At 38.5% G+C, this 18,176-nt stretch overlaps 1 protein-coding gene across 1 annotated transcript in view; it reads left to right on the forward strand.

The window, feature by feature from the left end:
* LOC134791329 (myosin heavy chain, non-muscle) overlaps positions 1–18,176 on the forward strand; it is a 97,142-nt gene that overhangs the window by 55,988 nt on the left and 22,978 nt on the right. The window contains exons 2-8 of the mRNA XM_063762345.1: positions 4,873–5,029; positions 10,017–10,138; positions 13,025–13,048; positions 14,187–14,279; positions 14,621–14,843; positions 15,304–15,510; positions 15,763–17,102. Of these exons, the coding sequence (XP_063618415.1) occupies positions 4,873–5,029; positions 10,017–10,138; positions 13,025–13,048; positions 14,187–14,279; positions 14,621–14,843; positions 15,304–15,510; positions 15,763–17,102 (2,166 nt within the window). The remainder of the gene's footprint in view (positions 1–4,872; positions 5,030–10,016; positions 10,139–13,024; positions 13,049–14,186; positions 14,280–14,620; positions 14,844–15,303; positions 15,511–15,762; positions 17,103–18,176) is intronic.

Raw genomic sequence — 18,176 nt, forward strand, 5'->3', positions numbered from 1 at the left:
AAAACCGATGTTGGAAGGTTAAAGGTCGAGACTATGCTGTTCCTCATTGGTGAACAATGTTATGCGATCTTGCAAATGTGATCTTCTTTTATCAGAAGCCAACAAAACGACGACAAATAAAACGTATATAAGGACGTAGGTGATCGTAAACCCAACGTCAAGATACTAAAGCAGCAAGCCAAATCACAGCTAAACGCTGCTATTTACAGCATAGCTGTATAGCATTCAATCAGTTTATTAGGAGAGCCCTAGTAAGGAGATGCCGAATAAGGAGGCCGCCTCGTGGAAACCGTGCCGCTGCAGTTTTTGTGCTTTGCTATTGCGACACTGATACATTGCTGCGACATATGGCTGGTCGGGGAAGTTTAGTGTTTATGGGCTTTGACACTCTTGCCCAATCGTATTGAAAGGCAACCTGAGATCTATTTTCTAAGTCTAAGCCGGCAACACAAGCCAAAACGCAAACAATGTTGACGATAAAGATTTGCGAAATTTTAAATGGTAAGAAAATTACTTTTTAAACCTTAAGGTGCAAGTCAATTATATAACCCATCTGCCTCATCACGATATTGTGCATATATGGACCTCTTTTCCTCCTTCTCTACATTTCTACCCAACTTTTCGCATCCTTTCTTTACATCTGTTATTTAGCTTTTAAAAAGCAGATGAATCGATAATCCATATGTGTAAATTAAGACGTACCGTCAAGAAATGTCATTATCATTATAATATACATAACATAAAGTTTAATATACATACAATAGTACATTTTTTTTATCGTATAATTTAGATTGTACCAGTTTATCTACAGTATTATGTATTAAACTCAACTCAAGCTTAGAAACAGCATCATTATCAGGCATTTAAATGTATCTACCTTCTTAACTAGGTTCACTATTAACTTAATTGTCTACGTAATTTATTCGAATATTCATCTAGCGCAGCCTTTTGTGTAAATTTGTTACGGTCTATTGCTTACACTTTATCTGTAGGCGTAGCCTTCAGCAATTTAAACGTTTTACATAGAAATGTGGCTTGTTTCTTTGTTATCCTCTGTTTGATTGTCCATATTTACATAATCGAGCTTTCCGGTTTTGAAGATAACTTGGGTATTTGGGTTAAACATTTAGACCTTTGAATTGTTTCCTTTTAAGGACTGTTTTCTAAATGTAAAGTTCTTTTCAGTCAGTGCGATTAGGCGCCTGTCCGATTTCTAAGATCAAGTTCGCCATAGTATTAGTAATTTAGTATGGCGTTCCTACTTGATATTAGAAAAGCGAACAGGCTATATAAGGATTAAAATCCTTGTGCGAATAGCTAAACAATAAGTGTGTTTACTCGTACACGTCCTCTAGACGCCGGGTCAGATCGCAAATTGATTCGGAGCAATTGCCCCCGATAATGTTATCAAACAGGCGCGCTTTGTAGTCGCCGACCGAGATAACGGATATCTTACGTTACTTTAATAATTATACAGAACGCATATTATGGTCACGGGTATCGCGTGATGAGAACAGGATAAAAGTTCTTTCTTTCTATATAGTAGTTTCAGACAGAGATAAAAATCTCACGATTTTTCACGAAAGTGCGAGAAAGCCTTTATGGTCGACTTCTCAAACGCTAAGCCTTGGGTCATTTATATGGACTCAGTTTAAACAATTGTTTTGTCATTTGAGTGCAAAATGTCGTTTTTAAGTAACATTAACATTGAATTGATCTGAGGACTTGTTGGATACTCTATTATTATTAACAATCAGTCCTTTTACAACTTTAGTCTTAGAGCGCCTAAACTAACCCGTCCATTATAAACTACTACAACAAATTGATTTGTCCCGATAATAGTTTTACGATCACAGCAATTAGTTCAAAGCAATAATTCTCTATCTAATTGGTTGTTTGCGCATACTTTATTGTCGGCGACGCTCCTTGCTTGACCTGTATACGCATTACTTTATTTATACTGCGTTCTTGGCCCAATCCTGTCTTTACAAATCTTATAATAATGAGCTCCTTGACGATAACTTGACCCCAGAGAAGAGCATTATTTTCCCGTGCCATAATACGCTCGTGTCAAGAGTTTAGTATTAAACCGTTATACACAACCATGAGACAATCGCTAAGGAAAAACCCAAAAACGAAACCGCTTAAGGCATATTCATTCTTAGAAATAAGTGATCGAAATCGGGACCCGAATTCGTGGTGAGGCGAAAGGAGTTATTTGCGAAGATCCCCTACGTTTTTCATTATTAACAACATACCGATCTGAAGTTTCCTTTCAGCCGTCATAAACGAGAAAGGTGTGTCGAATTGTTAGTGGAAGTCTGCAACCACCCTATCCTAACAACTTCCGATTGCATCGGAAGCACTCATTCCCATGACTCATATTCTCTAACGACATATTGATGTCTCATCAATTAGCTCTAGAAAGCATTCCAGTATTACCTAACACTACGGAATCTCGCGGATCTGTGTGAATCACTTCTTACAAGCGGATGGGGAAGTCACTTTCGTCTTCGTTGGTACGTGGTATCGATGCGATGCTGTTTTTTCCCTCAAGTGTTGGAAATACAAGTTACTCTTCTTCCCCGTGTTACTATACTCACATTAATCATTATTTAGCGAAGCATTTTTTGTTTCGATATTAAGTGTCATTGACTGGGTTTTAGCATTTTAAATTCTGATCCTTTATCTTCTAACAGGATTTTAATCTAAGACGTCTTACAACTGGGTTTATTCGTATTCTAAAAGGAGAAGATTATGCTATATGATGCTATATAATATTTCGGTGTATTTTTTTATTCTCCAAAATATTATTACATTAGGTACAATGTAAAAATGTTCGATTAATAATGATACCTATTTTTAACTTACACTTAAAATGATGAGATATTTCACACAAGATGATCTTGTATCAAGTTGCAATAAACTGTCCTCAAATCATCCTCATCCCGCTCAATCTAATGTCATATGATTGTGGTGATGAAATACCAATGAAGTCAATACGTTCTAAATACAAATGGAACCCCACGCAATATATTTTATTAAACTGATTTTGAACTCGCGGGCGCGGTCAAATATTAAACCTTGGGAGTTCTAAATGGTGAACATTAAAAATCGACTCTCTCTATGTGAGGTAAGGTATATTTTTAATAAAACTTCTGTCGGTGCCTGAATGTATGAAATAATGTTTTTAATTATATTTTAATTGATTGGAATGCTGAAGACAATTTAGATTCGATAGTAATATGAAATAATAATATTATAAATAAATGAGTATGAGTATGAGTATGTACTTAGGGACAGAAGCCGTTTATGTTTTAAAAATTTGTATCTAGCAAGTCATACTCAACTCTAAATCCTTGACAATTGCAATATGGTAATCGGCCAAACCTAATTAAATTAGCAAACTTTGACAGCAAGCTCGACTAGGGATTAAGATCAGAAACGACCGACTACAAAAAAGGAGGAGGTTTTCAATTAGACCGTATTTTTATGTGGGATGTAATTAATGGATAACCCCAAAGGTTCGTTTCTTTGAAACGTTCTCCAGATCTCGTGGTACACTGTTCCTTTTTTTATTGCGGTGAGCAATAGAGAGTATTCGTATTGCATTGTAAAAAATCCAAAATATTTGTTTATATCGTCAAGTCAATAATAATTATGCTGCAACTGCAATGAAGTAAGTCAAATAAATCAATCTGCTTCACCTCTTGTCAGATCCGGATCTAGAACCCAGTATTGAAGCTGAGATCATTCGATCATTTGACTCGCTGATTTGATTTATTGTTGCTCATTGGACTGGACCACGGCTGTGTGTTACTGACACTTCACTGATTAGGTACATACACATGACATATGTATGAGATGAAAACATTTCATATGTATGAGAGGAATATGTTTGAATCCAAGAATGTTCTTTTAAAACTTTTCCAAGCACACTGAATACTAAAGCAAGGGAGGGAATGTGTTGATATTTGGTTTTCACATTAAAATCTAACAAGAAATTGATAATCGTCCCACCTGATGGGAGGTGATAATTGTTCCAAAAAGGTATTTATTTAAATACCTTTTCATAGCATAGCATAGGTCACAATACAACTAAAGCCATTGCTGTATCTTTCTCGTAGTTCTATAGTTCTATAGGGCATTGAAACGAATTGCAATTCGTATTCGTACCTATGTACATCATTAGTAATTAACAACACCATACTATCTGACCGAGGTACAAATTGACGACAGAGGTCGTATCGCTAATATCTCATCATTACTTGTTAAGATGCTATACCTACTCGTATCTAAGTACAAGTAGTACGATATTTATTAAATTGTTCAGAGTCTTGCAGACTTCGCGTTACTAGATTAGTGACATTCGGAGCAGTAGAAGAAACATGAGCCTTAAATCTAAGATTAGACAGAAACAGTATGATGACCTGCCTTCGAATACGAAGCTAGTGCTTATTGGTTCAATAAGGTTCACTCTATGTTATTGTCACGATTATTTGTTACTGTGTCTTACACGTTGATAAGTTTAAAATTGTTCCCAATGTATTCGAGTCATCATCATTCTCTTGTCCTTGTCCCATTCACTTGGGGTCGGCGCAGCTTGTCTTTCTTTTCCATACTTCTCTCTGTCGCTCGTCATCTCATCATTCACATGCGTTCGTTTCATATCATCTCTCACACAGTCGATCCACCTTTTCCTCGGTTTTCCTTTCCTCGTACTTCCCTCCACATTTATCCGTAATACCTTTCTCGTCACATGACTTTCATCCCTCAGCATCACATTTGTCCTTACTTTTTCTGTTATTAGAGTATGTTTACGAATGATGGATAGAAATATTAAAGATTCTAACTTAAAAATGTGTTCCGCAGACATACTCCGGCCTCTTCTGCGTGGTGGTCAACCCGTACAAGAAGCTGCCCATCTACACGGAGAAGATCATGGAGAGGTACAAAGGCATAAAGAGGCACGAGGTACCGCCACACGTCTTCGCCATCACCGACACAGCATACCGCTCTATGTTACAAGGTCAGTATTCCTCAAAGTTAATACTTATGAGACACCCACCGTGCACAGTCGCCATCAGATTTATCGGAGCGGCCGATGTGCTCAAAAAACGTGAACACGCACTCTAACGCCTTGACAATAGAGGCGTGTTGAGATATTTGTTAGCACCTTGGCCGCTCCGATATATCTGATGGCGAATGTACGATGGGGAGATATAATGTCACGATGTAGAATCTGTGCAGAAAGAGAAGAGTCGCAGAATGTATTAGTTCCCATACATTCCACGACTCTTCGCTTTCCGCACAGACTCTATCGCCATCAATGACACAGCCTGGTGCTTAAAGGTGACATTCGGAGGTTAGCTGCAGCTGCATTACTATTCAGTCAATGTCTTTGATAAAATGAGTGACGGATTGAACGTCATAATCGCGGCAGTGGCAGTGCCGTACAGGGTGCGTAACGGTCCATATAATAATGCACTTTTGCTATAACAATACATGGTATATTCTTAGAGAGTCTAACTATCGTCAAGTATAATGAACTTGTAATATAACAACATCTAATCTAACATTAACAGCGTATAACGTATATGTGATATAATTATGTTCGATATAACGCTCAGTTGGCATAATGTAGTACTGGTATAATTTGTAATATTTACTACTATTATAACCAGAGATCGGACAAATTTGCGACATTGCTCGCAATAATGTAGACGATGACTCCAAAATTGATTAAATAATTAATCATTTAATAATTTCTTACCTGAGGTTTAATTTTGATTCCTAATCAATAAATAACACAAAGATTTCTTATAATGTAAATTTATTAAAGAAAATAATCAGCATGTTTTTAAATTTTTCTGTAGGTACTCATTTTTTATATCAAAAATATATTTAAATTATTTAAGTGCTATTTATTGACTAGGGAACAAAATTAAATCTCAGGTAATAAAAATAATTAAATGATTAATTATTTAATCAAATTTGGAGCCATGTCCACATTATTGCGAGCAATGACGCCAATCTGTCCGATCTCTGATTATAACAACCTACGTATTCGAACTTAAGGCAGGTCTCAGTTAGGTACGACGACGAGCGAAGCGAGGAGGAGTGTTATGTAGAACTGCGACCCTACAGCGCGCGAGCCGAGCGAGCGAAGCGAGCGTGCCGCGGTAGCGGCCGGCGAAGCGCCAGAACCGACTTTTTTATTACTTTACAAATAAATGTTTTTTAAGTACTGACAAACCTCAACTTATTTTTATACATTATACCATAAATACTTATAAAAATATTCATTATACCCAGTAAACGTTATATCGAATAGCTTTTATATCGATTAAGCATTATACCCCATGAAAATAGTTATTTTGTTGTTATATCAAAAGTTCATTATACCGTTTAAGTGATTATACTCCATGAAATTATATCAAAAGTTGTTATATCTTGAAAATATATCAAAAATTGTTATACGGATCATTACACACCCTGCCGTACAGTTTATCAAGAAAATTGACAGGTATAGCGGTGGCATCAAAGCCGCAGCAGTAATGTCGCAACAGTTATGCAGCTTCAGTTGACATCCAAACGTCACCACCTTAAGTCGCCTCAACGCTCTATTAAATGGAAAATGGAGACCCGTGACAACGGACCTAAATGGCCCCTGTTTTAATTTTGATGGAATTTGACAAGTAGATAGCTCAAATAATGGACGCAAGCTATTTAATGATTCTATAAAATCTTGACACGAGTTCGATACTAGTGTCAGTGACTATATTGACCTTTATCGTATACATACAGAGCTTAGGCTACATAGTCGTGGCTTCTTGTAAATCACACCAAATAGGTTTTCGCCGACCAGAAGCCGATTCAGTTTTACGAGACATGCTCCAATATTGTTCAACATCAACACCACGTCCTGACTTGTATGCACGTTCAAATACCGCTCAGACATTTAGCGCATTCCTCTTGAATCACGAACTAACCACAAAGCGAGATAGGCGCGCCGTATCGCGCCCATTAGTGAACAATTAGACAAATGGCTCCGTCGGCCTTATCTCCGGCTTCGTAGTGCTGAGCCTGTTTTTTTTTTTTAAAGATTTATGACAGGTCTTGGGACATGTTATTAGAGTGCTCTTTTTAGACCTCGACCGAAATTGACCAAAACTATGGTGATGGTTTTTACAAATGTTAAATCACTTAGAAACTTATTCTAACTATTGAGTTGGTAAGAACAGGCTTGAGCTCAAACAAAATACGTATAATGCAAATCAAAATTGAATATTAGAAGGTTGGAAAACCTGGCGTTATTAATCCTTACCAAACTAGCATAACCAGTAGAAAATGAACTAAGTAGAAAATTCTCTCCATGAATATTTATTTTTTCAACAACGTCACTTAACTCACTTATAACAGAGACTCGATAATCATAACTATCTCTCGCTTCGTGTCTGATATCCCTTTCACATTCTTCTAGCGAATTTAACCCTTTGAACCTAACGACATTCGATCGCGTCACTCGCTAAGTACTAGTTCTATTCCCACCGCTTTTAAATATACAATCGAGCATTTGCTTCTAACTAACCAGCACACATATGATCTCAAGATCCAAAACAGCTATATGGACGTTGAGGTCGCCGTTTACATTGGTTCTTCTGAACGAAACGCTCGCTTGTATAAGAGAAAGAACCTAGGTCCGACAGGAAACGCCCACGGTGTTTGCGTTTCGTAATGATAGTAAACAAAGGTGAGGATGCGCCGGTTCCGTGCCAACCCATTGTTTAGGATCGATTCATAAGGCTGATCAGTTGACAAAGACGGCAACGAGTGAGACAATAAATGAATGATTACAGGTATATTAATAATTCGTCATTTTCGCCACGCAATTGAAACCAAGGTCTCATGATGGTACATATGGCTGTATTTGGACAAATACTAGTGTTGCATCTCATTCGTTGTTTTGCACAGCCAAATGTGTCGCGAGCATCAAGTTAAAGTCCGCGAAATCGTTGAGGTTGCATGGTGTGCCAAGGTTCTCTTCGTCCATATTTTCTTATAGCCTAAAATGGTCAAATCACTCAGATTAGATGGCAAACGTACTTCTTTGGCATTACCGTTGACTCAAGATTAGGCAACTGACCGTACTAATCAAGAGGAGGACATTGGGCGCAAGGTTAGATTCCCTGACTCTAATCCTTGATGGATCAGTTTTCAGTCGCTCACCAAGTCATACTAGAAACGCCCACGATGTTTCATTATGATAGTAAACAAAGGCGAAGATACGCTGCGGTTCCGTATGCAAATGCATTGTTTAGGTTGTTATGAGTTAGATGCGTTGACTCACGACTTGCTTGCTGGACAAAGATAATACATATCATGGCATACTTACAAAGCCTTCATGGCATATAATCCGTACGTCATGGAAATTTTATGTGGGCCTACAAAAAACTAAACCTATTAAGTCTTGAATCCAAATTCTTAGGTATTTGGACGGAAAGTTATAAGTAACAGTCGCTTACGAAAAATTAGGCAACAGTTAGAGCAGGAGGCCTGAAGGATTTCTAGCTGGGGAAGCGGAAGGGTTTTCTTACCATTGGACATAGTAGTAGTAGTAAACTCTTTATTGTACAAAAAGACATATTAAAAAATTTGTAAGTAGTACAGAGGCGGACACATCCTATAGTCAGCGGGCTGCCCGCGGTCAAGGGCCCGAGAAAAGTGACGGATTCCATAAATTCCAGCTCCCGGAAAGGAAGCAATGATGGTTCTCGGGTCAAACAGTCTGTATACTATAAGAATGTAAATGTAGTTGTCCCTTTCGCGGTAGAAACGGCGGGCTGTTGGGGGGCGGACGCGAAAAACATGGTGCGCGACATAGGCCGTCGACTTAGGCAGAAGGGGGAGGACCCCCGCTCCGAGTCGTTTCTGGTGCAAAGGCTATCCATAGCCATCCAGCGCGGCAATGCCGCGAGTATTATGGGCACTTTTGCACCGGAAGCGTCTAGGAGCGGCAGCAATGTTTAGTTAGTAACTTGTGTGTGTTTAGTTTGTAAGTATGACTAACTGTATGCATGTTTTGATATAAATAAAATAAAAATGTAGTTGTTATTAAAGTGGTAGGTATCAGATTATGCGATCGTAATCGCACTGCAATAAACCATTGGGTTTACTACAATCTCATAACTAAACAACAATGTGACGTTAATTAGGTGTCGTTAAAAGATGACCCGGTGACATTTAGATACGCATCTTTTACGGAGTTGAAGTAAACTTTGTTGAAGATCTTTCTCACGTCAATCATCTTACTTACTTGATTTGATCAGTACTATAAAACAAGACAGTCACTGACAAGCATGCTGTGTGCAAAAGACATAGGAAGCCAATTTTCCGAACCTTCCTTCAAATTTTTGATAGTCTGTACTTAACCTCGTGACAAACCCATTCGGCCCATAATATATTATTGATAGACTAAAAACAATAGGCAGTTGCAGCAACCACCATTGACTGAATTATTATCATCACTCAGCGAAGAACTATTGAATTTCCCATACAATACAATTTTGCGAACGTTTTAAGGCCTGTGCATACCGGCTGCGTGTGCGTGACGTGCACGTGCGCGTGCGGCGTTGTAGTATACAGATCCTTATGAGAGACGGCACACCGCTTGCGTGACGTGTGCGTGTGCGGCTCCAACATTGTAGCGCACGCGCACGCGCAAGTCAGATCAATTGACCGTATTTATGCAGAAAACGACCAACTCAATTTTTTTATCAATGCAGAAAGCGACCAAAGCTACTGAGTTAGGGTGTAAGTCACTTTGACAAAAATAAAAAGTTGGTCGCTTTCTACAGAACTACGGTCAATTTGTGGTGTTTCATTGAGATTTTCCATCAAACGAACTTTTATTCGTGTAACAATTTGGTTGCGTCGCTAGTTTAGAAATGCAACTGGGTATTTAGACTATTTAGGCATGTAATGTTTTACTTAAATATTTTGTTGCTGTATTTCAGATCGCGAAGACCAGTCCATCCTCTGCACAGGAGAATCGGGCGCCGGAAAGACAGAAAATACGAAAAAAGTCATACAGTACCTCGCGTATGTCGCTGCCTCAAAACCTAAAGGATCTGGAGCGGTAAGAGTGTTTCTATAACTCCTTTATTGTACCTTAATATAATATAAACTGTTTGTCATATCTTTTTTACATTGAAGCCTATATCGGCTTTTCAGAGCTTTAAATCACGCGAGTACAGTCAGCAGCAGAAGTTGCTAAGCGGGCGAGGTGTTCAAAATTACCTTGACACGCTCTTATTTTTTAACAATAAGGTCGCGTCAAGATCATTGTGAACACCTCGCCCGCTTAGCAACTTCTGCTGCTGACTGTATTTTGGACAATGCAATTTGTATTTGTCTATTGACTTAGTACATCCCAAGTATTGTTTTAAGTACATGTTTAATAGGAAAATCTGTCGTCAATTTGCCAATCGTGTGTATTTGTCAACTTTGCAGTGTAAACTGACTTCACTGCAATCAGATAACAATATCTAAAACCCTCCGGTATTGAAAACGTAAAACTATTTTTTGTATCGCAGCGAAACAGATTTTATAAAAGTATTTTTGGCACGAAAAAATCCCGGGTGAAAATGGAGACTAAAATATTTATTACCATAAGTATGATCACCAAATTACACGGCAGGTTCTTGAAGAGTTTCCAATGAAAGACATAGCTTACCATTATTTGGCTTCGCTGAACTACAATTTTGAACTTACTGCCTTACATGTAGGGCACATTTTAGACCTTGATCGACTAACTAGTGCGACGTTTAACGTCGCGATGCGACTAACGAGAGTTTTACACTTGCTTCGAAATTTTATTGCATCCCGATTGGTTTACATTAAATTGTACTAATTGGACTATTCGTACTCGATTTCACACCTCAAGAGATAAATTCCATATAAGGTTTAATAAGACAAGGATCGATTGAGTGTACAGACTCGTAAATATATCCGAGTTATATATACGACACTTTAAAAAAGACTTATCACATTACGCTTTCTATAGCATTTTCGACCTTGTCTCTCAGTACATAAGGTATAATTTAAAAGCGAAGCGAAGCAAAGTTAATTCTTGTACGTTACTTTAAGATGTACGATAGCCCCATATCGTTCGCAAGCTTACATAAGGCTGGTCTTGCCATTTTCGTTAAATGCCTTTTTGGTACAGTCAGGTGCGATTTATACTAATCTGACATTGCTTCACGTTTCAACTTATTTAAATTTTTAAGGTATCGTTTCAGTAAATAATAATATTACTTAAATAATATATCTAAATACGTTCGAATGTTTCGTAACGGTTACGAATGTGTTGTGACTGTAAATTTGGCCAAACAAGGAACTTTTACGACCAACGAATACTTATTTCAATTTTACCCAGATCACGGACTTAAACGTCTACAACATTGTATCGAGCGATATAAAGTTTTGGCTATCAGTATAAAAAGATTGTCAAGTATATTTTACGCTTAAATGTACCAACAAAATGTTGTATAATTTGTAAGAAATGCACCAATTATGGTATGCACGATTATTTAACAATGTCGCCTCTGGGTCACATACAGAGTGACATATTCGTCGAGTCTGGCTGCTAATTGGTATTATGAATATGAGTAACGTTTCGTGTCATTATTATAATTAAAATGGTGGTCGTTGTAATGCGGAAAATATGGAGAATATATTTATACACGTACACAATAACATCGTGTGCTTAAATTCGAATTCAAATTATTTACTACATAGTAAATACTACTACACAGACATCGACCTTGATAGGACAGGAAAACGCCCTGCAATTGTCATTTATTGATGAATTAAGAATAAATATGATAGAGTTGCAAGCGACCATAGGCTGCGGTGGCTGCGTAACACCAGGCCGCACGTTTGATTGCCATCGTCGTAGTATAAGAAAAAAAAAATGATCGGTCCTTTTTGTGTCGATTATTAAAATAACATCAAGTTTTAGGTTATTTTGATAAACATTTTATTTTGCTCAAGCGCTCACAAATTTACTGGTTCGACTACCGTGTGAGGGTAAGAGGACAAGAGTGACAGCTAGTTCCAAACTTAAAGCTATTTTGTACCCTAAGGTCGAATATGTGTAAGCTCTAAAGATATGCGCTGTGTACATGATGATACTGTAGAAGTAAATTTTCGCTATTTCCTTGCTGTAAAAGATTTGTCACATCCTATTATAAAAGAGTGGTATATTTTAGCACACCTGCATGTCGGAGGTGGCTTGTGAACTCGCTGTATAGCACCTTTTATACATAATTACAGAAAATTCTTGCATATGGACACAAGACTAAGAACCTTCCCTGACTAAAACCCGCGTTTCTGCGTCAACCAGATAATAGTGACTGATATCACACCGATTTGTTACAAGTCAGGATAGAGCCTTAAAATCTGTCTTCAAAACGACATCTTATTAAAATGTATGACTACGGTCAAGCCACAAATTGCAAGAATTTTCTTTTTCTCTACTTATTCATGGTTGTTACTAAGTACAGACATAGTTCAATAGTTATTTACGATACAAGTGCGGAAAAGAGGAAATTCGAAACGAGTGGCGTTAAATCGACACGAGTTGCGAATTACCTATTCGCACGCGTATCGTACAACGTTTTACAGTACATATGCTCCTTTAAACTTTTGACCTCGCACGTAAAGTGCTATTTTACGCACTAGTGCGGGAAAATAGGACCATATGTACTGTAAAAGTAGTTTTTGGATTTTAATGAAAATAAATGATTTTCATCCCTGATTTTGATTTTATGAAACCTGGTTTTCCATCTCTTATCTTCAATTTGGGTTTGTTTGTACTATTTTCCTTATTAAAAAGTTTATTTGCTTTTTTGCTAGGTACCTAGCAACAACCATTACAGTTTAAGTCTATTTGTACTGTACTTCTGAACATGCACTGATGTATATTTTTCTCTCCCCTCCCCGATGCCTGGAACTACTGCAGGGACCCTCACCACAGTTGATAATAGTAAGTCCAATAAGGGAATTCCAACTTATACCATCGCATCGCCACATACGCTTGGGATTATATGGATGTGCAACGCAAAATGTTTTTTTTTTTCATAAGTGAAAGCCCTGAGTGAACGCTCGAAGCGGAGCGTTCGGCGGGGCGTGCAGCGTGGCGTCGGGCCCACAAGTGATATGAGCAGCGCGCACTAAGGCCGCTCCTATACGTTTGCATTTGTTTAACTGCACGCCGCACGCCCCGCCCCGCTGCACGCTCAACTCGAGCGTCCACTCAGGCCTTACACTAAGTGAAAAGCTACGCTAAATCTGTATGCCAAATAGTACATCAAGTATGACGTGACCGTACATTGGCGGTACAAAATTAGCGTAGACGGGACACCAACTTGAGCTTTTTCCATCTATTTTATATTGCGTTGTGTATCCTATGTGAAACATTTATGTATATAATTATTATACGTAATATGTGTATTTTTTTGGGATTTGGGACCATACTGTCTAGATATTATATCATTCCGAGTTCAGAATGACTTAGTTCATGTATCTATTTGTGTATCGAACGGATTAGCCATCATTAGCGCCCGACATGCCCGTTTAACTACTGTTAATTGTACAGAAACGAGTACTGTGGGCGCTAATGAAGTAACTTTTGGACTTGCTTGATAATTTCTAATTTCACATGTTTTGCTAATTTCATTGTCCTACTAGAACAACATATTTTTGAGTAGGTACCTTTTCTTTCAGATATTTTTAAATACAATAGATTTTTTTACTACATGTAAAATAATTAAAAATCTATTCTAATTACTTTTCCCCATACCTGATAGATTCTAGTTAAGTCATAATACTCACAATATTTGGATAACCGTTTTTAATTTTTTTCTAAATTTAGTCTCTAACATCGCCAACATTACATTTCATGCTAACCCTTAGACCAATGGAACATTTGAGGTAAATTTTGCTAAACCATAATTGGTAGTAATTCAGTGTTCACCCTAACACATACACTTTAACCCTCCCACGCTTCTGTCATGTGTTTGTACTAACATTCATCAATACCCGACGAATAATGTCAGTATTTTTCTCCAAAATACTGACAGTATTGTTGAACAGACTTAATCACACCCATGTTTTCCTTTCAGGGCGAATTAGAACAACAATTATTGCAAGCCAACCCCATACTTGAAGCGTTTGGTAACGCGAAAACAGTCAAAAACGACAACTCATCAAGATTCGTAAGTAAACCAATTACCTATATCTATTTTATTTTATAGTTCTATTACTATAAAGATAGTGCCATCCACGAAAGCTCAATCCAAACCTTGTCTTTTGGTTTAACTTTAAGCAATGTGTAGTGAGCGAGTTTTCAAAAATTTACTTGACTGTTAAATTCCTACCGCCATCGCCAGAGAGACGCAGGCGACCGAAATTTGCAAGTCTGATCCACATATGCCTGTTTTCCACTCATATCTAACGACAAAATTCATTCTAGCATAGAACATACAGAACCGTATTTCTTAGCGTTAAGCTGTTCAGCGTGTCAAGCCTTTTTAAAATTCCCCCTTTTCCATTCCAGGGCAAATTCATAAGAATAAACTTCGACGCGTCCGGCTACATAGCCGGCGCGAATATCGAGACGTACCTTTTGGAGAAGTCGCGCGCCATACGCCAGGCGAAAGACGAGCGGACCTTCCACATCTTCTACCAGCTCCTGACCGGCGCGACGCCGGAGCAGCGCGCGGAGTACATACTTGAAGACCCGAAGAGTTACCATTTCCTGTCCAATGCTGCGTTACCAGGTACGGTTGCATTTGAAAGTTTATTTGGTTTGAATTATTTTTGTGGCATTGAAATTACATTTTTTTTTATTGGAAAATCTTATAGTAGCAATAATAAGCTGCTGATTGCCGTTTACTTTTAGTGACCTCCCTCAACTTTTGACAGATCGAAGGTCTATTTGACTTTGGTATTCATACTAAGCTATCTTGTAACTTGTATCGCCAAGAAAACTAAGCATTATAAGCTTTAAAGATACAACTGCCATTTCAATGCGACGGAAATAATTTAAACAATGCTAAAAAGTTAATATTTGAATACATACTTTTTGAAACAAACGCACGAAATAATCCTTGTCGTATTATTTTGCATGTTGATATGAATACACCACCCGTTTGGCATTAAAATTTTGAAACATATAAATTAACATTCTTCCAAATTTGAACGACATCCACTTTACACTTAGCGTAGAATCCTTTACAGTGCCCGGGATCGACGACGCCCTGGAGTTCCAAGCCACCATTAAGTCAATGAACATCATGGGCATGAACAATGAGGACTTCAACTCGATATTCAGAATAGTCTCGGCGACGCTGCTGTTTGGATCTATGCAATTCAAGCAGGAGAGGAACTCCGACCAGGCTACGCTGCCTGATAACACTGTTGCTCAAAAAATTGCTCATTTACTCGGTAAGTTGATACATGTCTTATGTAATACATAGTTGGTAAACTTATCTTCTAAAACTACGTCTTCCGTTTGTGCCATATATGGAAATTAGCCAAGGTCTATAGTTACGTTACAATCCATGCCATTATCCATGGAATAAAAGTGTATAAAAATAATGAGATCATTCTTCTTATGGTTATTTGAACTCTTGAAGCTATTAGTACCCAATGTACTCTACGACAGTTCAGTATTAACCATTTGCTTGTCTTTTCCAGGTCTCTCCGTAACGGAGATGACAAAGGCCTTCCTCAAGCCGAGGATCAAAGTCGGTCGCGACTTCGTAACGAAAGCGCAGACGAAAGAACAAGTAGAATTCTCAGTGGAAGCCATCGGCAAAGCGTGCTACGAGCGGCTCTTCAGGTGGCTCGTCAACAGGATCAACAGGTCTCTAGACAGGACCAAGAGGCAAGGAGCTTCCTTCATCGGTATCCTCGATATGGCCGGTTTTGAAATCTTCGACCTCAACTCGTTTGAACAGCTATGCATCAATTACACAAATGAAAAGCTCCAACAGCTTTTCAACCACACCATGTTCATCCTAGAACAGGAGGAGTACCAGCGGGAAGGCATAGAATGGAAGTTCATCGATTTCGGCCTCGATCTCCAGCCGACTATCGACCTTATTGACAAACCCATGGGCATCATGGCCTTGTTAGACGAGGAATGTTGGTTCCCCAAAGCCACAGATAAAACTTTCGTCGAGAAGTTGGTCTCCGCTCACTCCGTCCACCCCAAATTCATGAAGACCGACTTCCGTGGCATCGCTGACTTCGCGATCATCCACTACGCTGGTAAAGTAGACTATTCCGCCGAGAAATGGCTGATGAAGAACATGGACCCGCTGAACGAAAATGTGGTATCCCTTCTTCAGTCTTCCCAGGATCCGTTCGTATGTCACATCTGGAAGGACGCTGAGATCGTCGGCATGGCACAGCAAGCCATGACTGACACTCAATTCGGTGCCAGAACGAGAAAGGGCATGTTCAGAACAGTCTCTCAATTGTACAAGGAGCAGCTGACAAAACTTATGGCCACACTCAGAAACACAAACCCGAACTTCGTCAGGTGTATCATTCCTAACCACGAAAAGAGGGCGGGTAAGATAGAAGCCCCTCTGGTCTTAGATCAGCTCAGATGTAACGGTGTGTTGGAGGGCATCAGGATATGCAGACAAGGATTCCCTAACCGCATTCCATTCCAGGAGTTCAGACAGCGATATGAACTGCTCACTCCCAACATCATCCCTAAAGGTTTCATGGACGGAAAGAAGGCATGCGAGCAAATGATCGAGGCCTTAGAGCTCGACCATAACCTCTACCGCGTTGGTCAGTCAAAGATCTTCTTCAGAGCTGGTGTACTGGCCCACTTGGAAGAGGAAAGAGATTATAAGATTACGGACTTGATTGTGAACTTCCAGGCGTTCTGCCGAGGGTTCCTGGCCAGACGGAACTACCAAAAGAGATTGCAGCAACTGAATGCGATCAGAATTATCCAGAGGAACTGCGCAGCTTACCTCAAGCTCAGGAATTGGCAATGGTGGAGATTATACATAAAGGTAAGATTTAACTTCATTGTTTCGTATGTGAAATTATCTACTATCTAATTCTACTATCAGACAGGCCTTTACTTTACCAACTTGTAAATTTTTACCTGACACTTGATATCGAGGTCTGGGTTCTTAACCCTTTGACCACCAAAGATGTCAACTGACGCGCGTAGCTACAGCCCAATATCAACCTTCGTGCATTCCCTCAAGCTTCACGTTGACGCGCCTCGCATTCTTCTTGGTGGGCGTGACTTTCAAAAGGTTAAGTAATGATCTATCTAGCGCATAATATTCGATACCGAATTATACGGGGAATTGTTATATATGAGAATCAAATAGGCATAAATCATAATTCTCGGCTGTCGTGCTTATAAATATAAATGCATTGTCAATGGGACTCACTAACCCAGTTCTAAGTACAACACGTGTTATTATTATGCCAAGTCCATCGGCGTTCAACTAAAACAATTAGTTATTATAGCCGACCTAGAGTTTTGGCAACAGCCTCGGTGTAATGCGAAAGTTATGTAAATAGGCCCACTTGTTCATCAGACTGTAGTATGTAAAATGGTGCGAAGCTATCAAGTTTATCTTTCCACTGCTCGTAAGTTTATTTATATTGTTTATGTTTAGTTTTGATTAGTGAATGTGTGTAGATTGATTATTTCTTGGGAGGGTTCGAAGTTCAAGATATCTACTTGTTATTATCTAATTCTAAACAAAATTATGGTTCTTTTCGTTTGCTTTGTATTCTATACTTTGAGATTTTATTCTAATAGAATAACTTATAATCTCATTAAATGCAGAGTATTTAATGATGAACATCACCACCTGTAATTATTATTTTTCTTTATTGTTTTATAGACCTAGTCTATCAATATACATTTGTGTATGAATTGTATGATTCATTTTTTTAAATGGGTATTTTACACAGCAGTTACTGGAAAGAATTTAGTATGGGATGAGTTGATGTTTTGAAGTATTTATTATTGAGGGCCTTGCTGACATTAGAGTCCACAGACAAATGTACACAATGCGTAAAAAACCTCTTCTATAAACATCATATGTGTTTTATAAAAAGGA

The sequence above is a fragment of the Cydia splendana genome, chromosome 6, assembly GCF_910591565.1.
Source record: "Cydia splendana chromosome 6, ilCydSple1.2, whole genome shotgun sequence".
NCBI lineage: Eukaryota > Metazoa > Arthropoda > Insecta > Lepidoptera > Tortricidae > Cydia > Cydia splendana.